The sequence below is a fragment of the Heterocephalus glaber genome, unplaced genomic scaffold (assembly GCF_053883595.1).
Source record: "Heterocephalus glaber isolate CG9 unplaced genomic scaffold, H.glaber_assembly_v1.0 deba00001531, whole genome shotgun sequence".
NCBI classification, from domain to species: Eukaryota; Metazoa; Chordata; class Mammalia; order Rodentia; family Bathyergidae; genus Heterocephalus; species Heterocephalus glaber.
In genome coordinates this window covers 19052596-19075815 of record NW_028258329.1, presented here as the reverse complement: position 1 = coordinate 19075815, position 23220 = coordinate 19052596, and the positions used below count along the sequence as shown (strand labels likewise).

The 23220-nt window shown below is 52.8% G+C and overlaps 1 protein-coding gene across 6 annotated transcripts in view; it reads right to left on the bottom strand.

Annotated features, from left to right (window-relative positions):
* Sema4b (semaphorin 4B) overlaps positions 1-23220 on the bottom strand; it is a 37720-nt gene that overhangs the window by 6925 nt on the left and 7575 nt on the right. The window contains exons 2-9 of one of the 6 annotated variants that reach the window (XM_087188401.1): positions 17131-17341; positions 16413-16793; positions 3494-3657; positions 3301-3363; positions 1243-1341; positions 626-740; positions 286-399; positions 37-188 (exon numbers count right to left, since the gene is read on the bottom strand). In XM_087188401.1, the coding sequence (XP_087044527.1) occupies positions 37-188; positions 286-399; positions 626-740; positions 1243-1341; positions 3301-3363; positions 3494-3657; positions 16413-16521 (816 nt within the window). In that variant the 5' untranslated portion in view covers positions 16522-16793; positions 17131-17341. The remainder of the gene's footprint in view (positions 1-36; positions 189-285; positions 400-625; positions 741-1242; positions 1342-3300; positions 3364-3493; positions 3658-16412; positions 16794-17130; positions 17342-23220) is intronic. The other 5 variants (XM_087188399.1, XM_087188402.1, XM_004852785.4 and 2 more) reach the window with 5 other exon arrangements.

Genomic DNA, 23220 nt, shown 5'->3' with positions numbered 1-23220 from the left:
CCAGAGGTCCCTTACCTGCAGGTCCTGAACACTCACCTTGCAGATTCGGGCAACTCGAGACACGATGGTGTTCTCAAAGAACTCGAACTCCTGGCCAGTCTCGCTGAAGAAGAAGTAGATCTTGTCATCATCACCATGGGAACTGCCCAGCCTCTCGGGAATGTAGGCCGAGGCCACAAAGGCAGGATCTGTGGGGGCCGGAGGGGAGCACAGAGTCAGCAGAGGAACCCTGGGGAATGTTCCCTCCAGGGGCAGTGACTTCCCACTGGCAGGGCAGAACTTCACCTTGCAGCCAGTTGAGGGAGCTCTCCGTCTTGGTGGGGCGCAGACTATGGCTGCGGGAAATGGCTGGGTCGTTCCCCTGGAAGCTGCTGACTGTTCCTGTGTAGAGCTCCCCATCTGCCAAGAAAATGTTCCCATGGGAATGGCTGCCCTGGCCTGGCCCCTTCTCCCAGCCGGGGGCCCAGAGTGACCCCAGCACCATCCATCCTGCCTACAGTGGGCAGGAGTGGAAGCAGGAACTTGGAAACGTTAAACCCAGGGGCAGCCCACGGTCATGCTGTCACCCTGGGAATCTGCCCTGCAAGACCGGCGGCTCAGGCCTGGGACCGGCCCTGACACTCACCAACCACCAGGGCTGTGGACTTGAAATTGGGGTCAAAGGGACAACGGCCCTTGCCATCTTCCAGGAGGACATTCCCTGTCTGGTCCTGTGCCAGGGTGAAGTTCTCCACACTCTGCTGGGTGACAGACAGGGAGGCTCACGAGGGCCAGAGGAGGAGGCGAAGGAGAGGAGGCAGCCAACAGAGACCAGGGGCAGGAGTAGGGCATGGGACAGAAGGGCACAGGTGTCAGAAAGGCCGTGCTCCTCACCCAGCACCAGCTCAGTGCTGCCTGGTCTGCAGTGGACATTGTCGGCCCCATTTACCAGACAGGAGGTGAGGATCAGGAAGTGATTAGAACAAGCCAAACCAGGTATTTCCAGCTCTAAAGCTGAGGATCCATGCCTGGCCCCTAAGGCTGCCCTCTGCTAGAGGAGAAGGCTGGGGTGTGTGCCCAGAGTGGCATGCGAGGTGACTGAGCAAAGGCAGGGGACAGATGCTGGCAGGCAGGGGACAGATGCTGGCAGGCGGGAGGCAGGTACAGGGTCCCATGCCTCAGGGCTCTCTAAGCAAGCCTCCCACCAGTGCCAGAGAATAGTCCCCAGGGTGGGAGGAAGGGCCCAGGGCTGAGAGCACTCACAATATAGGTACACAGGGGGCTGAAGGCTGCTGTGCCACAGGTGAACAGGTGGCTGCTGTTGAGTGGCAGCAAGATCTTGATGTAGTTCTGACAGTCACGCTAGGGAAAGAAGAGAGAGTGAAGGCCCAGCCCTCTTCCTCCCCAGACCCTGGGCCAGGTCTAGGGGCAGGGCGGCTGCTCTGGGGACCTTGGGCTGGGGCACTCAAATCTGGGAACAAATGAGGGGGCAGGAGCTTCCTGCAGAGGGGCGGGCGAAGTAAGTGCACTGCAGGGGGCCTTGGGCTGAAGCTACTCTGGGGCTGGCAGTGGTCCCTTCCACCTGGCAGGTGAGGGGTGCCCAAGGGGGGAAGAGGCACCCTCTTGGTCTCTCTCCGCCCCGCAAGGACCTTTTAGAGGCTCAGTGGAGACCAAAGGTCCCTCCCAACCAACTAGAGAGGAAGGCACACCCCAGGGCAGGAGGAAACACCTAGCCTGAACCCTGAGCCCCAGGTACACAACACCTGGGACAGGCATGTCTGGCCCAGTGCTGACCACTCCCCAGCTGCCCTCCTGAGACCTTTCCACCTGCCTGCTGGCAGCTCCATCTCAGTGGCTGAGGCACTAGGACTGGAACTGTTCAAATCCCAGTTTTCCACCCAGAACTCCTAGTGGCTCCATCCTCAAACACGTCTGGAATCCGAGCACTTCTCCCTGCCTTTAAGACCCCTGGAACAGGCCATGGTAACCTATCGCCCCCCCACCGGCCTCCTCCTGTCCTGTCCCAAGGAGGCTACTCTAGCATGCGGGCAAAGTAGCCCTTTTAAAGCACAGGGGGACCACGTCACTTCTCTGCTCAGCCACAGAGTGGAGCCCAGAGTCCTGTCCTTTCCCACTTATGTGCCGGTCAACTCCCTCATCTTCTCAAGCTTGGCTCAAATGTCTTTGCTTTTGCTTTTTTGTGGTACTTGGGATCAAACCCAAGCCCTTGGCCATGTCAGGCTCAAATGTCTCTTTTTAAATTAGGTATAACCTGAACCCTTTTTTTTTTTTTTTTTTTTTTTTTTGAGACAGGGTCTCACCATGTACCTCAGGCTGGGCTAGAACTTGTGGTCTTTCTGCCTCAACCACCTTTTAAATTGATTTTTTGCTGTATTTGTTTGGGGTTTTTTGTGTACTAGATGTTGAGGCCAAGGCCTTTGGATTGAGCTACATCTTCAGTCTTTTTTTATCTTCTGAGACAGGGTTTCACCTAAGTTGCCCAGGCTGGGCTTGAACTTGCGATCTTCCTGCCTCAGGTTCCCTGAGTGCTAGGATTACAGGTATGTACCACCACACGTGGCTTGGCTGTTTTCTCTTTGTCACAATCACATCTTCACTGCCTAAAGCAGAGGGCCATAGAATGAGTACTTAGTTGATGCTGGAACATAGCTTGGTGGTAACACACCTGCCTGGCATGGGCAAGGCCCTGGCTTTGATCCCTAGTACCACAAAAAAGAAAAAGTAGACCAAGTGTTTAATAAATGTTTGCTGAATACAGGTACAACTAGTCAGGGACAGCCAGGACTTGAACTTGCGTCCTAACCCCAAGTGTGGTGTCCTGGCTGCCACCTTCAGGGCAGGAATCCTCTGGAGATAGTGGGCATCCCCCAGGGGAACCCTGGGCCAGGCCAGACTCCAGCCAAACCAACCCAGCCTCTGTCAGACTTTCGACATCAGGGACCATCTGCACAGGGACACAGCTCCCCATCCACCCACCCCTACTCAGGCTGGAAGCTGATGTTTACCGAGATTTATGTGCCTGGAGCCTTAATCTATGAGCTCACTGCATCCGGAGGAAGCCCAGTGACACAGGCATCCTTGTCCCCATCTTACACGTGGGTACACTAAGGCTGGGCAAGGTCAATCCACTTGTCTATGCTCCTAGAGATTCTAAGTCTGGGGCTGGAATTCAAACCCAGATTGGCCATCTCAGAAGCCTGTGCCCTCTCTGCCACCCCTGGCTGTGCCCACTCCTACCTCCTGCCTCTACTGGCCTGCTCTGCCCAACCTGTCGGTCCAGACGCCCCACTGCTGGCTCACCTTCGGGTCCTTGCCCTTGAAGCTGCACTGCTGCTTCCTGTCTGCATCCGCGGGCCATGGCAGCTGCAGGAGAGGAGGTAAGTGTTTGGGGCCTGGGACCAAAATCCGCCCTCCTCACCCTCCCGCATCCTGGGAGCCAGAAGGTCAGGCCTCCTGCTGTCTTGTCAGCTGGGCCAGCCCTGGACCCGCTCACCTGCTGGTACTGCCCACCCGGCAGGAAGCTGGCACTGCTGTTGAGTGCAAAGAGGGTCTCCCGGGCGCCCACGTACAAGGTGCTGCCATCCCTGCTCAGCAGAAGGGCTGTGTAGTTGGAGACATTTTCCGCTCTGAACTTGAGAATCGGCCGCTCTTTAGAGCCTGGGAGTAGGAAGATGGGTGTGACCTGGGTCTCCCAGGAGAAACCTCTTATATAGACTTCTATAACAGCCAGGTTAATAGAAGGTGGCCAGCAAGCCGCTAGGTGGCCAGGGGCTGACAGTGAGGTAGAAGCAGGTTTCCTGGACTCTGGCAGTGTCAGGGGCTGGTGATGGGGTGGAAAGCAGCATTCCAGGACTCTCAAACATTACATAAGAAGCAGTGGCTGGGCATGGTGGCGCACGCCTGTCATTCCAGCACTTGGGAGGCTGAGGCAGGAGGATCACCAGAGTTCAAGATCAGCCTGAACTACATAGTGAGACACTGTCTTTAAAAAAAAAAAAAGCAATGTACAGAGACATTATGTAAAAGGACATTAATTATAGCACCATTTATATGAATGAAAAAGTGGAAATGTCCTGAGTCTGATCCTAAGGGTCGAATAAAATAAATGATGATACTGTGTTCTGTGAACTACTACCTAGATGGCAACAAGGATGCTACATTAGAAAAAGAAGAACTAAGCTGTACAAGAAAGGCGTGGTCAAAATATTTTATTTTTATGTATTTATTTTTTGGTACCGGGGATTGAACTCACGACCTTGCACTTTTGAGGCAGGCTCGGTGCCCCTGAGCTAAAAACTCAGACCTGGTGTGGTCAAAATATAAAGCAAACTATAAAGTCATAGGTTCTGAGTACATAAGAGCAGAAAGAAAAATACATTTACTATTCTCCTTTAGTACTGCACCCAAAGAGAAGGAAATGAGCTCGGTGTGACAGCACACACCTGTCATCCCAGCACTCGGGAGGCCAAGGCAGGAAGATTGCTGCAAGTTCAAGGCCAACTTGGGCTACACACTGAGTTCAAGGCCAGCCTGCACTACATACTGAGCCATGTCTCCAAAACATTAAAAAAAAAAAAAGAATTGCCATCAAGAGGGCCGGGGATTTAGCTCAGTGGTTCCGGCTCCTGCCTCGCAAGCGCAAGGTCCCTAATTTGATCTCCGGTACCAAAAAGAAATAGACTGGTGGCGCCTGTAATCTAAGCTACTCAAGAGGCTGAGGCAGGAAGATCACAGTAGACCAGTATGGGCAACTTAGCAAGACACTCTCAAAATAAAAAATAAAAAGGTCTGGGAATAGAGTGCCCTGGGTCCAACCCCAGTTTCACCAAAAAAAAAAAAAAATGATTTGATGACAATGATGATGATGATGACGATGATTGTGGTGCCTGTTAAACACATGCTCTACCACTGCGCTATTGCCCCAGCTCCAGGGTATTATTAAATCCAAAGGAGAGCAACAGAGGAAATGAACACTGTGGCAGAATACTGTGTACTGGGAGGCAGGGAAGGGTCTTAGAAAGCCACATGTCTCTCAGCAGCAAGTCTGGAAGTCAGATATGTAAAGAAAGAGCGCACAGGCATTTTACTTCACAATACAGAGGAACTCGCTAAACAACAACCTTAATTGACTACTAACTAGTAGCCCCTCTGAACCAGGGCTGGAGAAGACTGACAACAGGCTTTGTTCTTTACAAAGTGCCCTTTTATGCTTTTATAAAAATTGTGTGCGTGTACCTCTGATACAAAATTTAAGTATTACTCCTTGTTTCAGAATATGTAATAATGAGGAGAGATGCTAAGTATCTATTACCAAGTGAAAATGAAAGTTATAAAATAGTACTTGGGCCGGGGTAATTTAGCTCAGTGGTTCCAGCGCCTGCCTTGCAAGCACAAGGTCCTGAGTTCAATCCCCAGTACCAAAAAAAAAAGTAGTATTTGTAGTCAGATTCTTTTATTTTGTGCAAAAAAACCCCAGAAACACAAAACCCCAAAACACTGTATCACAAAATGCTGAAAAATGGGTGGGGTGTAATGGCACACCTTGTAGTCCCAAGGACTCTCGAGGCTGAGGCAGGAGAATCCCAAGTTTAAGAATAGCCCAGGAAGGGCTGGGGATTTAGTTCAGTGGTTTCACCACCTGCTGCACAAGCGCAAGGACCCGAGTTCGATCCCCGGTACGAAAAAAAAAAAAGTTCCAAAGAACAGCCCAGGCAACCGGAGGGAAAAAAAACCCCAAAACTAAAAACAACAACAAAAAAACCACAAAAAATCCAAAACTCTTAAAAGGGGCTGGGGATTTAGCTTAGTGGTTCCAGTGCCTGCCTTGAAAGTGCAAGGTCTCAAGTTCAATCCCTGGTACCAAAAAAAAAAAAGAAAAAATTTGGGCCGGGGATTTAGCTCAGTGGTTCCACCACCTGCCCCACAAGCACAAGGACCCGAGTTTGATCCCTGGTACCCAAAAAAGAAAAAAACTCTGAAAAATGGGATCCCTGGTAGGATTACAGATAATTACAGGCAATTTCTTTTCCATTTACTTTATCATTTTTAGATTCTACAATGAGCTGGTTGTATGTGTATAAAGTGAAAGATATAAACTAGAAAGAAAGAAACATACTCACAGGGTATGTTTATGCTCTGAATTACTAAAGAGTTTGAAGAGAAATTATTTTAAAAATGCTAAGCAGCTGATAAGAACAGAAAAACAAGCGAAAGCAGCCCCCAGACTGTCAGGCACATCTTGACTGACCAGTGGATTATGATCATGAAAACAGCCCCCTGAAGCCCAGGAAGCAAAAGCAGCAATAGCTGCAAAGCAGTGGTGAAGACAGCTGCACATGTGTCTACATGTTGAGATTTTACACACCCTCAGCCTGGTTCCAGAGGGAGTGGAAACCCAAACGGAAGAAAGTAGTAAAATATAAACATTAAAATCAGGTGGCAGAGGAAAAAACATCTGAAAAAGATATCTAAAACAGAGAGGAGGGAAAGATTCACACTGCAGGTCATAAGGCCTCACACAACTACTAGAGATGGGCAGCACAATTAGCACTGAGCCTCCTGGTGACCAAAGAGAAAAGGGAATCGAAGTTACTTTGCCCTCACTCACTGTTGCACACATCTCGAGGCTGAGCAGCAGTGACCATCTCTGCCAGGGCAGAAATTCTGGCACAATCCCCATCACCTGCACCTTATACCATGAGCCAATGCGTGTCTGCCCTTCCTCGCTCGGCCCTTGGGAAGACCACCGTCCTAAAGAGACCCTCTTTGGTCACTGCAGGTCCCCACTGTGAAGGGGCCATGCTAAATATGTTGCAGCTGCTAACTGCATTCACGAAGCAGGTACTGTTTTATGCCTAGTTTCCAAATGGGGAAATCAAAGCTCAGAGAAGCTAAGCAACTTCTGCAGAGCCTCCCAGCAGAAAAGAACTGGAGTAGGAGGCCAATGCAGGAGGTTTCCCAGAAACCACGTTCATCCAGTATGGGGTGCAGCGAAGTCACTTGGAACCCAGAGCTGTCCCTAGAGCCTCTGATGCTGCTGGTCTGGGTCCAGAGCTGAGAAGGAGCAATTCCCCAGCTCACCAAGGATTCTGGAGCAGGTGTCCACGATTTAAGCAGGACCTCTGGCAGGGCGGGACAAAGGCCAACTCCGGAGTTTCGTGGGGCATCAGTGAGACCAAGGCAAATCACTACTGAACCCCCTTAGCTCTTGCTTCCCCAATGTTTCCAGGATGCACAGGGCTGCTGCACAGGAGGTGGGGGGCACACCCACCAGGACAGGACTGCAACTCCCAGCAGGAGGCTGCCCCTGGCACGTGTCCAGACAGAAATGCCAGGGGCCAGAGATAAGCTGAAGTCCCAGCTGGCAGTGTCACCCCACTTAGACCTGGCAGGGTGGTGGCAAGCTGCCCAAGGTCCCACAGACAGAGCCCAGCCAGCACAGCCCTCCAAACAAGCCAGCTGCCACAGAGCCCACAGGTCTCCTCCAGCCACACAGAGGGCAATGGGACAAACGACAGGACAGAAAGTGGAATGTGGGGAAGTGGGCACAGGGCCCTCCATGCCAAGCCTTACCATTCTGGGAGCTTGTCCTCAACCCCTCCCCAAGGCATGGGGTGCTGATGACCTGGTTCAGTCCATGGGGCTGGCTTCCCCGTGGGGCAACTCAACAAAACTGAGAGTGCAAACTGCAGTCAGGGACTGGGGTTCAAATCCAGCCCCTGCCATTCGCTTTTATTTTGCAACAGGGTTTTGCTGTGTAGCCCAGGTTATTCTTGAAGTCACTGCATAGCCTGGTAGCTATCCTCAGCCTCCTGAGTGCTGGGATTATGGGTGTTTACCACCATGCCTGGCTTAAACCAAGTAAGCCTCACTTTCCTTATCTGTAAGATGGAGACAGTAATAGCAGCCTGCCTCACAGGACTGTGATGAGAATGAGCGTACGCATGTAAATAATAACACACGTCATGACCCACATTAATTTAAGGGCTGTACTCAAAACAACTTTGTACACATTATCCCTGCATTGGCACAGCGTCTGGCACACGACCAGCACTGGAGTGGCTCAAAAACAAAACCCAAAGCCCTGCAGGAAAATCCAGCCTGGGAGAGCGGTGCCAGCAGGGCAGGGCGGTAGAGCACCACGCTCCCTCCACACCCCTCCACACGGGCACAGTACTGAGCCTGCACCACCCTGACTGCACCAGACAGGGGCTCACACAGGGACTGCAGTTAAGATGGCCCAGAGCCGGGTGTCCCACCCATGAGTGGGTCTGCATTCAGCTGTCCGGGTGGTGCTGCTGCCTAAGCCCCTGGGTGCCTAGGGTCACCTCCAGGGTGCCAGTGACAGCATCACCCCTGCCTGAGCCTGCCTCTGTGTGTCTGTGTGTGTCTGTGAAACTGCAGGGCTTGTCCCTTCCTTCCTGGGTGCTCTCCCTGCAGGGGTGACAGCGGGGTATCACTATGCCTGTTCCCGTGGTGAGGGCTGGTACCCTCAGGTCAATCACTTTTATGCTGTTCTCTATTGTGCCTCAGGTGCCAAAGGGACTGTCCCCTGGGCCTCTGAGGCTTCGTGAGCTGTTCAGATACCTCCAGACCCATCTACCAGCTGTGGCTGGCTGCCCTGCCCTGTCCCCCTGGCAGGCCTAGGCCAGGGCCTCTCCAGGGCTAGCACCCCTTGGGGCAACTACTCCCCAGGGAAGGAAGGTGGCTGGCCAGGGTTGTCCCCTATCAATCCAACCAGGAAGGCACGCTGGGCTAGGCACACAGGGACCACCTGAGGGTGACCCCACCTCAGAGGCGTGGGCTCACGGCAGGAAGTGACAAGGGAGCGACTCAGCCCCCAGCCCCATCTAGAGTCTCTCCCGGTCCCTGTGACTCAGCCGGAAGCTTGGAGCTCTCTGGGCTGAGATGGAGAGGGCTCAGCACTATCCCCACCCTGTGCAGTCCCCACCCAGGGGCCAGCCATTGAGCTGGGGCAGTACTGTGACTCAGAGCCACACCCCACCTTTCTCCTCTGTGGCGAGACGCTGACCTGGCCCTCACACCCTGCCCTCCACAGGCCCTGGCATGATGCAGCCAGTGATGGGGTCAGGGCGAGGGGGGCCTGTGACGAGGAGGCAGCCAGGGGCCCTCTTCCCCCACACAGAGGGCCCAGGCGGGGACAAGTCTCAGAGACCATGTGCCCAGTCAAAGAGACCACGGCTATGCACACCAGCAGGAGTGCCACCCCACGATGCATGCTGACTGAGCTAGTCAGCACAAACTAGGGCACAGCCAGTGACCTGGGCGCACTTCCTGTCCCCCAGGATGTATGAGCACCAAGCCATGCACTGGCTCTGCTGTCATCAGGCCAGGGCAGAGCACAACCAGGAGGAGGGGTACAGGTGAACTGTGTGCCCAAAGTCCTTCCCATGGGGCAGATAAGAAAGCACTCTGGTAGCCAGGCAATGTGTTGCACGCCTGTAACTACAGCACTCTGGGAGGCTGAGGCAGGAGGATCTCAAGTTCAAGGCCAGCTTGGGCAACTTAGTGACTTGAGACCTCTCAAAATAAAAAAATAAAATTGGTTCAACCCCCAATACTGAAAGGGGAATAGAAAGGTAAGCATTGGACTTCCTGAGGTGAACGTACCCTAGAAAGCCTCTTCTGGCTCCCCATGCCATGGCCCATGTGAGCTGGCCAAGGGCCCTTGTCCTCAGGACCCTAAGTGGCCTATACGTTGTGGGTTCTCTGTCACAGCAGCACAGACTGTGGCCACCACCTCAGTGGCCCCCTGGAACCGTGGTTAGCTCCTCCATTCTTCTCCCCAGGGTCCACCCCTCTCTGCTGAGGCCTCTGCCCACAGGTCCCCCTTCCTTCTTATGTTTCTTTTTGGGGTTTTTTTGGTACCGAGGATCGAACTCCCCTTCCTTCTATAGTCCAAGGAAACTGGACCTGCCAGGCACAAACGACCTCATCTGCAGCCCCAGTCTCCTCAGAAAGCAGTTTGCTTCACTGTCCATTCTAGAAACTTCTCCACTTTCCCCACCCCTTAGACAAACTCCTGAAGAGAGTAGCAGAACCCAAGTGTCCCTACTCCTTCCTCCCACTCTCCTCCAGAAGCAGGCCCCACATAGGCAGGGTGCTGGGCAGATGGATGTCAGCTCTCCACAGCCAGGGATGGCCTTGCCCCGTCTGTACCCCAACAGTCTCAATGATCACTCCACGTCTCTCTCATGACCCTTCTGGGCCTCCATCACTCAGAATATAGTATTTTAGCACCTTGAGTGAACTAAGTCACATAATCCTCCCAAGATGGTGACTGGATCGGATTTGTGGTTGCCCTTTTTCAACTAGGAATTTTTCAACTAGGGATTCAAACCTGTGCTGCCCTCTCCCAAGTCTGTTACTAACCACCTTTCACCTCTCAGGACTGTTTCATTCTCCTAAGGCTTCTTGCTCTCTGGGGTTGGCCATTGGCCCTATGCCTCTCACTCTGTGAGCTCCCACATCTATGCCCCCACTTCAACCACGCTGTGGCTCTGACACCAAACCACTTCTCCAAGGAGACCCTCTGTGAACACCGCCCACCACTGCCCCTTCCAGTCACCTCCTTGGCTTGGCATCTAGTGTCTCCGTGACCCCCAGTCACCACATCCCTCCCCCACTGTGATTGACAACACAGAACTGCAACTCAAGGTCTCCTCTGTCCTCTCTAGTCTCGGGCCAGGCAGTCCCCTCTGTGCACAAGGTCCTTCCCTTTGATTCACACACATGCATCCTCTGAGACTCAGCCACTTCACATCCTCCAAGAGGCCTTCCTGGATGTCCGGCAGGGCACAGGCCCTTCTCCAAGTGCCCCTGGTTTCCGTTCACACCTCCCACGGTGCACCGGTGACACGGTCTCTTCCACCAAGCCGAGACACTGAGCATCAAGACCGCGTCTTATCTGTATTTGTATCCCATATTTGTATCAGGGGAGTTACAGGGAATTTCATCACAAATGTTTGCTGACTGAATAAGCGGATGACAGAATCCTCCATGATCCTGTGCTCTGGTCCAGAGAAGGACCCCAGAATCAAAAAGAGGCAGGACACGAGCCACAGGACAGCCAAGATCCACATGAGAACCCCGACTTTATCACTCACCAGCTGTGCGACCCCAGCAAGTCACCTGCCTTGTCTGAGCCGCAGGCCCTGTGAGATCACCAGGGACAGAGACGTGATCTCTGTGCACCACACAGGTTTGGGGTCATCAACAAGCAGGTTTGGGGTCCCACCTCCTGCTGCCTTCCGTCCCCACTGCCCTCACCCTATTCCTTGTTCCCATGTGAGATGGGCAACCAGCTTTCCAGGATAACTGTCCCCTCCCTGACCACCTCAAACGGCCACTCCAGCAGGAAGCTGGGGGACAGGGAGGGGACAGCGCAGCCACCTGGAGGTAGGTGTGAGTGCCTTTGTAAAGGTGGCTGCTGCTTAGGCCCAAATGTTTGCTGTTCTATGGAAAGGGGCCCAGCCTTGCCAAATCTTCCAAGAAGCTGGAAATCTGAATTTTTTATATAAAATTTCCAAAGTTTTAAATATCATTAATTAAAATTTTTCTAAGTCACTTGAAACCCAAACAAAATATATGTCCAGGTTGGCTCTGCCTCCCACCTCAGTCTATAAACCCCCATTTAAGACGTCTGCCCTGTCCCTGAGCACTGCATTCCAGGCACATCTGCCATGTTTCTAGCCTTGGGCAAGTCTTTGGGGGCCTCAGCCGGCCCCTATACCCCATCCAGGAGTGACCCCAGATCACTTTACCAGATAGGATTTATACGCCAGCAGTGACTTGGGGCTAAGCCAGGCCCTTTGACTGCTTTGGCACAATTCACAAGAATGGCTGGGAGCGGGGTTAGCTCAGTGGCACCGCACGTGCCTGGCAAAGCGCAAGGTCCTGAGTTCAATCCCTGGTACCAAAACAAAATAATAATAATGGTTCCGGAGTGGAGGAGTTGTCCCCAGCATGGTCCCTATCTTTCTGGCCAAACAACCCTAGCAGTATGAGCTACCTCCTCTGAGCTTCGGTAGTCTCTGCCACATGAGATAAAAGCAATGCTTCGCCACCTGCAGGAGCGCATCTGGTACAGCCAGCACTGCCCAATGGGAGGGTTTCCTTCTCCCCCATCAGCCCTCTCCTAGAGGACAGGCAAGAGGGGGCCAAAGGGACCAGATGAGTTGATAGTTGGCCCATTTTGAATGTTTTGAATGGCAGAACAAGGGCTTCTGTCTCTCACCGCTGTCCTGCTGAACCCCCTTTGCCATAGGCCCCCCTCTCGGAAACCCTCTGTACTAGAGGAGGGGCTTCCAGTGAGCCACAAGTGCAGAGCACAGAAAGGCCAGATCACAGGCTCGGGAAGCTGAACTCCATGAGGCAGACAAAACACCTCCTTTCTGTGACTCCAGCAACCCAGGATGTCAGACAAGACAACCAAAGCCTGGTGCCCACAGCAGCCCTCTATCTGTTACCTCACTGCAACCTCCTTCCTGGATCCGAGTGCCGGAGCAGCAGCTGTGCCACCAAGTGGCAGAGGGGCTTTGCTGTAGCGCTATGGCAGAGATGGTCACATAAGAGCAGTGGCTTTATAAAGAATCAGGCACAGAAGTGCATGCCTGTGATCCCAGCACTCTGGGAAATTGAGGCAAGAGGACTACAAGCCCAGGCCCAACCAGGTGCCTCCAACTCCATGCAAGCTTAGAGCTCTCCAGGGCTGGCACTGAGGCCTTGCTCACCAGCTGGAAGGGACTCAACCTGGGGAGTGGGAGAGAGCAGTTCAGCCCTAAGCAGAAGAAATCGCTGGGACAAAGGAGTACTTCATCAGAGCAGAATAACCAGGAGCACTTGAAAATTGGGCTAAATTAAACTGGGAATGACCATCAGCAGGCCCTTAGGGGCCTTGCTGTGATTTCTACCCAAGGGCAGGGTGGGGCTGCATTCCTTGGCCTCTCCTATGGGGTCAGCGCCTTTGGCCTTGGCACCTAGCAGAGGGCTGCACACAGCTAGCATTCAGGTGGCCAGCACCAAGGCAGTGCAAACAAACTCACCAAGCCAGGTGGGCGGGAGTTGCTAGCACAGCGCAGCAGATGCTGCTCCCCTCCACCGGGACACAGCGCGTGCCAGGCACCATGCCAGACACTTTACATACATTCTTTCATGTAATCCTTTTGGTAGCCGGGAGGTGGGTCCTGCTCACACTCCTATCTTGCCAACCTGAAGACAGGTTTAGGGGAGGGCGGAAGCTCATGGGATGGGGGTGAGGGGCATTTAGCGAGGGTGGAGAGCTAGCTTTCCCAGCCAGAGCTCCAAGAGCCACCAAGAGGCCAGCTAATGGGACATGGGGGAAGACAAAGGCTCAAGGCAAGCTGAGGCCACAAATGGCCAGCAGAAGGCTAAACAAGGCACCAGGAAGGGGGCCTCTCAGTGGCCTTGACACTGGGTGCCTGCTGCAGGGTCAGAGGACCAGCAGCTGCTTAGTGCCAAGGGCCCTGCTCTCTCTTCTCAGTGGGGTTTTAGTAACTGCAATTTGTAGGCCATGGGTTTCTTTCCAATCTGCTTCAGACCCTGTGTCCAAAGTGAGACACTTCTGGGACAGGGGAACATAAATACCTCACATTTTGGTGATTTAATTACCAAATAAGGAGACCTATAGGGCCACAGTTAACCACAGGAGCAGGTCTGGTTCACTTCTTCCAATGTGGGCAGGCTGAGGGCCCTGTGTCAGTGGCCCTCCTGTTCCTGACCACACACTCTGCTCCTTGGACATCACATGGCAGTTTCTGATGCAAAAGAACTCAAATTCTGCACTCTTCAAGGAACCATGCCTTTCATAGAGACATTCAGCTGACTCCAGAGTCCCCACACACTGTCCTCTCCTGACCATTGGGTGAGACCACAACACCTCTCCACCCGGGGGCCCTAAGAATGTGCTGGTCACCAACAGTAATGAGGCTCTCGATGTGGGACCCCAGAGGCAAAGCACACCGGGAGCTCCACTTCAAGGACTGTTTTAAACCACAGACATAGTGCATGATGGCATTGGGTCCTGGGGGTCAGGAGATTCAGGGGAGGGCAGGTGACAGGAAAGGGGGTATGGTCTCCAGTTCCATGCCCCTCTCCCTAGAGGCATGTGCAAGAAGGGCCCCAAGGGCCCCAGGCCAAGCATCCCATGGCCACTATGGGCCTGCCCAGAATGGGCACAGTGCCAGGAACATCTAACAAGCCCCCAGGGAGGAGGCAAGAAGCTGCCTGGGGCCACACTCAGAGAGTGCATCTGTTCAGCCACCAGGAATGCCCCTTGGAGACTCCCAGGCAGCCCAAGGACCTGTGCAAGGGCCAGGCAGAAGCCCAGAGAGGGGGAGCACTCGAGGTGTGCAGTTCAGTCAAGTGTGGATGTGTGTTCACAAGCTCAGGTGGCTGGGGTACAGCTCAATTACTCCAGGGCTTTGGTAGAACCAGAAAACAGGACCCCTCTGGGCAGGGCTTGCCCCAAGAACACAGTAGAATGGTTCTTTTTCTCTAGGATCCCCAGCCTGAAGAATAGTATGGCCTGCATTTCAGGCCCTCTCAACCCCTCACTGGACACCTCAGCACAGTGCACAAGACACATAGCCATCTGCTGCAGCCTACAAATGAATAGGGATGAACTACGTAGGGGATGCTCACAGGTGACAGGCGTCCCCACTATGGCCCAGGCCTAGTAACAAAACTGCTCAATTGGGCCCACTCCTAGGGCTGTGTGCCTAATGCCCATGCTTCGAAGCAGGTCCTCTTGCTCCACCCCCCCACCCCACCCCCCACAGTCAGTCGTTCCCGACTCTGCTTTCTTTTCATCCTGAGAGTGGCCCCTTCCAGTTCCCATGCAGGACATAGCCCTGGCCACCTGGCTCAGCTTTCCCAGGACACAAAGAGTCTATCGGGGCATCTGTCCCCTCCTCACCTCCTCACCTTCTCCCAAGAAGGAGAGGGATTTGTGACCACAACAGACGGAGCAAGGTCGCAGGCCTGGATCCGGACACACCTGTCCTTCCTCACTCCCAGCTGGGGGACCTAGGGGCTGTGGTCACACTAACACCCCAGCACCGCCCCCACCCCCACCGTGGCAGAACCACCCAGCTCTGCACAGGATGTGCATAACAAGAAACAGAACTAACATCTGTAGAGCGGTTTCTGTACCAAGCCCTGTCCTAAGGACTTTTCAAACAAGTAATGATTTAACTCTCCCAACCTTGAGCTAGTTGCTATAATTATCCCTATTTTACAGATGAGGAAATCAAGGCCCAGGGAGATTAAGTAGCTTGCTCAAGGTCACATGGGTACTAAGTGGCTGGAACCCAGACCATCAGCAATGTTTCCGATAGAGGTTCAGATAGGCTTACTTGGGGCCACCGGGGCCCTGCCTTAATTTACGTGCTGATTCCAACCTTTCCTTTTGTAAATAAGATGCTTTTGAGGGTGTGGATGCTATAAGGAGAAGGAAATCTGGTACCGTTTGTCTGTAACCTCTAATTTATACATGTTTTATCCTAATTCATTCGATGTGACAATTAACGGGTTAAATGGCTTGGAGAAACAACATCTGCCAGGCATTTATCAGCCTGATGCCCAGGTAACACACCTAGTTTCAGTGAATCGGCAAGATACCTTTGCAAGGTACCTGCACTGAGCCCATTCTGCAAATGTGAAACCCCTGCAGGTAGCAGAAGGTAATCTCTTGCCCAGTAGCAGACACAGGCTTGGGAGCCAGATTCTCTGATCCTAAAGCCCAAGGGGCCGAGAAGCGTTGGAGAAGCTTCGAGATGAAAGAGAGCAGACAGTGGAGAGAGGAGAGGGCTGGAAAGGGGTGTTCGTAGAGGCAGAGCCCAGTACCAGGAAAGGAACCTCCTCACCAAGACGGTACTCCTAGATCATTCTAAGGAAGATCATTTGGGGATGTAGGGACCCAGGGCTGTCTGGTGGCTCCCAAGGTCGGGGGCAGCGGGGGTGGTGGTGGTGGTGGTCAGGGACCAAGGGGCGTGGAGCAGGGATCAGGCGCCAGGCCGCCCGCCGCGGTTTCTGGCCCTGCCGTGACTTGCTGGGAAAACCAGAACCCCAGTGTTTATAGTGGTTCAAGCGCCGCCCCAGCCCCCTCCACCCCGCGCCGAGCTCTGGTCAGCATCAAAGACTAGCAGGTCGAGCCAGCGGAGAGTGGGGGGTGGCACCGGGGACCCCAGGGACCCCGCCGCCCCCGGAGCGCGCGCTGCTGGGGACCCCCTCCCTCCCGGTCAGGAACGAAAACGGAAGAGAGGGCCAGCAGCCCCGCAGGCCCCTAGCATCGCGGGGACAGAGGAGGGGTCCGCGCCCCGGCCCTCCAGTCTCTCCTTTGTCGCCCCGCCCCGCCGGGTCGCGGCACTCACCCAGAGGCAGGCTGATCCGGGGGCCGCGCACCCGCGCCGAGGCCGGCGACAGGAGCAGCACAGCGAGCAGGAGCAGCGGTGGGGCGCGGGGTGGGCTCGGCCGGGCCATTACTGGGCGTCAGGCTCGGCTCAGCGCGGCCAGCAACGGCGTCCTGTGGCTCGGGCTCAGGTGGCTCCACTGGCGTCTCTGGCTGCGGCCCCGCCCCGCAGCCCTGCCCCCGAGCCGCAGGAGCGTAGGCCTCCGCCTCCGGACCTGGCTGGCGGGCTGGCGGGCTGGCGGGCTGGCGGGCGGGGGGGGGGGGCGCCGGTCACGTGCGCAGCCGCGGGCGCGGGGGTCCCCGGGGTCCTCAGAGCGCAGTGCTCGGGCCGAGCGCGCGTCCACTGCCGGGCGCGGACGGGACCCATACAGTGAGGGAAGAAGGAGTCCGGGCCTCCCCCTCTGGGCTCTCTCCGGCCGGCCCGCCCCTTCCCCTTCCCCTTCCCCCTCCTTCCTGGGCGCTGGAAGTCCTCGGGGCTCCGGCTAGCGGCAGCCAGCTCGGGGGTGCCTGGAGGGGCCCCCACCACCATCTCCCGGACCCTCCCACCGCCCCAGGCCGGGCTCCCTGAAGCCCCCTGGGGACTCTCTGGCAGCCCGTGGTCTGGGCACTGTGGCCTGAGGAAGGTTAGGCCTCGTCTCTTTCCTTTATGTTCCCGCCCCGCGCAGGCCCCTGACACCCACCTGTATGACCTGGTGCACTCGTGCACTCGGCGGAGCTGAGGGAGGCGCCAGGGCCTGTAGCTTGCGAGTCTTGTCTCCGCGCGCGGGTCGGTCCACTGCAGGTCTTGGCTGGGCGTGCGCTGCGCGCTCGGCACTTAGTCCTGGTTCCCTGCGAGGCTGTCCGTGCTTAGAATTCTGTCCACGCGAAACCCCGAGGGCGGGGCAAAATTAGCTTAAGTGGGATAAGAGGATTTTTTAAAATAGGATTTAATGTACTACGCTGCCAAGGGGCTGAGTCCTTCACATCTCGCACGTGGCCTGGGAAGGGACAGGACCCTCGAAGGCCGCAGTGCAATCCGAGAGGCGACCAGCTGCCAGCCTCCTGGCTACTAGGTCCCTGCCCGGGAGCTCAGCTCTGCTGGGCTCCAGGAGTTCCCCACTGACAACTTTGACCCCTCAGGGGATTCTTAAGTCAATAGAGTTGGAGCTCCATTAGCATTACAAAACACAAAAACCAAGACGACGTCGGAGTGCCCAGATCGTAAGATAAGTGGTTTTGGGGAAACCTGTTTCAGCTTTTCCTGAGTGCACAGGATTTTACAGTAAGATGTAACTTCTTCTGTAGCTACAGCCAAATGGAGTTTGAAAACCACCAGTCACTTCCGTGGCACTGGGGACCACTTCTCCAGGAATTGGCTGCAATTGTAGGCATCTTCCCTTCAGCCCCAGCCAAAATCACTATCCTCAGAGCCACATCCTTTCTGGTCCTCCCCACCCCCAGGGTCTGCCACATCCTATCCCCCAGCAGGTGGCCATCTGAGGGTGGGCAGAGCACTCAGACAGGACTCCAGGTGTTTCCTGCAGCCATGGTCCTCCAGATCAGTGAACCCCCGCCTTCCCACACCCTTCTGTGGACCCCCAGCCAGCTCCCAGCACCCCTATTGCTGGCACCCAGCACCTATAGGTCTCTCATTGCCCAGGTCTTGGATGCTTTACCTCTATTAATGGGGCCAGTGCCTCTATAGCCAAAGGTGTCCCTGATTCTTTCCATGGGCTGGACCTCTGCTCTGTCCTGAATTCCAAGGGCCTCAACATTTCCACTTGGCTGACAGGCACCTCAAGCCCAACATGTCCCAAAAGAAGATCCTGATCTCTACCCTTTCTCCCCCCAAACAGGCTCCACCTGCAGCCTTCCCCAATCTCATCTAATGCAACTCCATCTTTAAATTGCTTTGGCTAAAAAATTTAACTCCTGTCTTTTCTCTCACTCACATCCAATTCACTAGCAAATCCACATTCTGACAACTTACTACCTCCCCAGGCCCTGCCTTTTTCCCCTGGTTAACTCGGAGAGCCTTCTAGCTGGTCTCTTTGCTTCCTCCCTTACTCTCTTATAATCTGTTCTCAATACTGCAGCCACAGTGAGGCTTTAGAAGGGAAAGTCAGAGCTGGGCATGGTGGCTAACACCTGTAGTCCCAGCACTCTAGAGTCTGAGCCAGGAGGACTGCTTGGTGAGGTCAAGGCCAGCTTGAACTACATAGCAAGACCCTGTCTCAAACAAACAAGATAAAAGTGAAAGTCAGGTCATGGCTCTCCTTTGCTCAAAACCCTTGAATGAGCTGGTCATGGTGGCACACACCTGTTAATCTCATCACTCAGGAAGGATGAGACAGAGGATCCCAAGTTCCAGCCCAGCCATGGCATCTTAGTGACCCAGTGAGACTTGTCTTAAAATAAAAAATAGGGCCAGGGATTTTAGCTCAGTGGTTCCACCTCCTGCCTCGCAAGCGCAAGGTCCTGAGGTCGATCCCTGGTACCAAAAGGGGGGGGGGTGCCCCTGGAGATGTAGCTGAGTGTGAATCATCAGTATCATAAAATAAAAAAACTCCAAATGGTCCCCCATCTCAGGGAGGGCAAAGGATGAGGGGCGGGGCAGGGATGAGTGCTGGTTGGGTTTGTTAACATATCCCAGGCATCTACAACAGTGCCTGACACATGATAGGTAGGCCTTCAACAAATATTGGCTGAATAAATGAATGAGTGAATGTTACCTAAGAGACAGAATACTGCTGGCTCATGTTAACCAACAACCAAAACTACTCTGATACTAACTTCGATCAAGTAAAGACTGTCCCCAAACCTAAAGTTATGTAATTAACTTTTTCAAAGTAGCCCAGGACTTCATAATTCTCTCCCTGAATTCTATTGGTGCTGACCCAGATTTCATCCGCTGAGGTCATTCAGAGTATTGATTCTATTATACATTTGGCTTCTGCCAGTTTTGAGTCATCTGTAAATTTGATTAAGCCTCCCTTCTGCCTTTAGAAGTCATTGATAAAAACAATACCCAAGCAGACACAGCACCCAGATCTTTGTTTCCACATACCACCCACTGTCCAGTGAAAGGAACCAGGACCCCTTGGAGAATGAAAGGGAAAGTGCATGATAAACATAGCATTTTCTTGTGCCAGAAAGCTTAAAAAAATAAAAATAAATAAAAGAGGTCAAGTCAAAACCATATAAGAGCCAGCTTGATGGCCACTTCGAACATGGAATAGCCAAATGAAAGAATAGATTCTAATGCACCAAATTAAAATACATTAGTGCACAGTGAAACTCAGAGAGGGAATTAGAAGGGGTAGAAAGGAAGCTTTTCGCTACAGAAAAATGCTGCCTAGAGGCAACCCACTTTCTGGGCCCCCTTCTGTCTCTCTTAGAAGCTATCTTTCTCTCAGTAAATTTTTCCTACTCTAAAAAAAAAATGCTGGCTAATAAATGTAGAAGAAATGGTAAGATTAGAAAAATCTAGATTCAAGCAAGGATCATTGGTCAATGGGGGACCATGGGGTGGCAGATTGTGGAAACTACATATTAAACAAGGTTTTGAGGTGTATCCTACTGATGACTTAGTAATGACCAAAGGGAGAATGTGTCCTTACGGGAGAGGTCTGGTGCCCACCAGCTTAACCAAGTGGTCACAAGTAGCATCGCCAGCAGTAGGACTATGTGACACAACTTATGTTCTGGTAGGAGATAAGAAGTAACACCAATCCTCGTGGTGTCCTTGCCAAAAGTATTTAACCCAGATCTATTAATGAAGACACAAGCAGATCATCCAGCAAGAGGAAGATTCTACAAGGCGACTTGGTCTCTTCAAAAAGGTATGACTGGGCTGGGCATGGAGCTCAGTGGTAGAGTACTTCCTTAATGTGCATGAGGCCCTGTGTTCAATTCCCAGGATGACAGAGAGAGAGAGAGAGAGAGAGAGAGAGAGAGAGAGAGAGAGAGAGAGAGAGAGAGAGAATCAATCTGGTGGCAGAAGAGACCAGGACTGTTTTAGGATGGGACTAAAAAGACATAATAATCAGACATAATATGTGAACCTTAATTAAATCTTGGGTGAAAAAAGCCATGGTGCAATTGGGAAGCTTTTAAAATGGACTGCAGATTAGATGATATTGGCTTTACTGTTTATTTTCTTAGGCATGAGAATGGTATTTCTTAGATACCATAGAGTCTTTAAGGGTCAGGGATATAGCTCAGTGGTGCCATGCCTGCCTGGCAAGCTTGTCGTCCTGAGTTTGATTCCCAATACTGGGGGGAAAAAAAAAGAGTCTTTATTTTTTAGAGATGCCTGAAGCTTATTATTTATTTATTTATTGGAGACAGGGGTCGTACCATGTACCCCAGGCTGGACTCGAACTCACAGTGATCCTCCTGCCTCAGCCTCCACAGTGCTGGGATTACAGGAGTGAGCCATCAAGCCTGCCTGAAGCTTTTAGAGGTGAAATGTCATGACATCTGTAATTTACTTTCAACTGATTTGGCAAAAACCAATTATGTAGGGGTCGGGGATTTAGCTCAGTGGTTTCACCCGCCTGCTGCACAAGCACAAGGACCCGAGTTCGATCCCCGGTACAAAAAAAAAAACAAAAACCAATTATGTGTGTATGTGTGTATGTATTAGAAAGTGCATGAACATAACTGTGGTGTAACTTTAATTGGTCGATAGTGGGAAAGAGTTATGGATGTTTTTGTGCTGATTTTTTTTTTTAGTTTTCTGAGACAAGTTCTGGCTATGTAGTCAGGCTGATCTTGAACTCACTAATAGCCCAAGGCTGGCCTCAAATTCCCAATGATCCTCCTGCCTCAGCATCCCCAGGACTGGGATTATAGGTGTGTGCCATCATGCCCAGCTTGTGTTAACTTTTTTTTTGTACCAGGGATGAACTCAGGACCTTACACTTGTGAGGCAGGCGTGAGACCACTGAGCTAAATCCCTGGCCCATTTTTGTTTTTTTGAGACAGGGTCTCGGTATATACTTCAGGCTGCTCTTGAACTCACTATGTTGCCTAGGCTGGCCTCAAACTCATGGCGATTCTCCTGCCTCAACCTCCTCCATGCTGGGATTACAGGTGAGCACCACCATACGTGGCTTGTGCTAATCTTTTATTTCTTTATTTAGGAAAAAAATAAAAAAAGAGAGGCGAATGGCATGCCAGGAGAGACCTCCATCAGGTCTGATCACTGCCCTTTGTGGTTGGAGCAGTGAGCTACATGTCCTCCTAACTGCACAGTTCAGCTCACGTGTCTCCATATTATCCATAAAAATATTAGGGAAAAAAGTGTAAGAAATCTTGCCAAAATCGGCCCCAGCATTGGCTCCTTCTGACCTCTGCTTACCGCCCTTGTCTGCAGCAGCACTGTGCTTTGGCTGCATACCCCACCAGCATCTGTGGAGAGCCCAGCCCCACCACCCGGCAGCTCCTTTAGCACAGTGAGGTGGGGTTGCCCAAGCGAGCACCTTGGCAACACAGGGCTTGTCTGACGGCCGTCCTCATCCCAGAGGACAAGAGGCAGGGGCTGATGCAGCCTTGCTTGGTGGCTAATTATATCCTCACGGCTGCTCCTGGTTCAAAAGTATGTTTTATGTCAGCTGGGCAGCAAGTCACTCGAGGGTAGTGAACCCCCACTACCTAGCATGTTGCCCTGGGAGGAACTCCATGGGGCTCACGACAATGTGAGGGTCCACCTGCTGGCCTGAGGGGCACAGATGCTCCAGTCTGCACCCCAGCACCGAAGCCTGGCTGACTGGAAACCCAGGAGGGCCTCTCATAGGGAAAAGTCTCATTTGAGCTGACTTCCTGTGGACAGAGTGGTTCCCAAGCCAACGACATGTCTGCTGTTCCCTCTGCCACTCTTGGATGGAGGCAAGTCTTTCTCAGCCAGGTTGGTGTTTGTAAAGAGCCCAGAGGGCAGCTTGGAAAAGGAGTACAGAAAAGAAAAGAGAAGAGAAAAGCAACACTTCCTCTGTGCCCACAGCCTGGGCTTCCTGCCTGTTCTCTCTGAGGTTCTCTCCCATGCACGTTCAAGAAGTTCAAAGGCAGAAGAGGGAAAGGTAAAATGTGCATCACAACTGGGCATAGTGGCACACTCCTATGATCTTAGCATTTGGGAGGCTGGGGCGGGAGGATTGATGCAAGTCTGAGGCCAACCTGGGCTGTATAGTGAGTTCAAGGCCAGCCTGAACTACATAGTGAGACCCTGTCTTAAAAACAAAAACAAAAACAAAAAGCAACCCACAACAAATAGCACATTCTAATACACTGTAAATAGGCCCAGACAGAACTTCTCCATGGTGAGAGATGTCAGACTCACATGCCTGTAGGCAGAGGAAACATCAGGGGTGAAGGTCTGTTTCTTGATCTGGAGCTGTTTTTCTGGGTACATGTAAATATTAAAATGGATCAAGCTGTAATATCTGTGCATGTTACTGTACATAAACTAAACAAAACGATATCCATAGCATTGGGGGAAGAAGAAAATCATGAGAGGAGTTATGGAAGAGGGAGAGAATGAAGAGAAACAAAGGATACCAGAGGACCAGGGATTTAGCTCAGTGGTGCCATGGCCTACCTTGCAAGCACAAAGCCTGAGTTTAATCCCTGGTACCAAAAAAAAAAAAAGAAAGGAAATAAAGGGAGTATAAATGCAAATATAGAGCAAATGAACACATCCACCTGGTGCCTCTCTGCCGGGTTCAGAACAAGGGAACAACCCGGGGCAAGCACTATAGTAGAGCCCTTAGTCCAGGCCACCACCAGCCTCA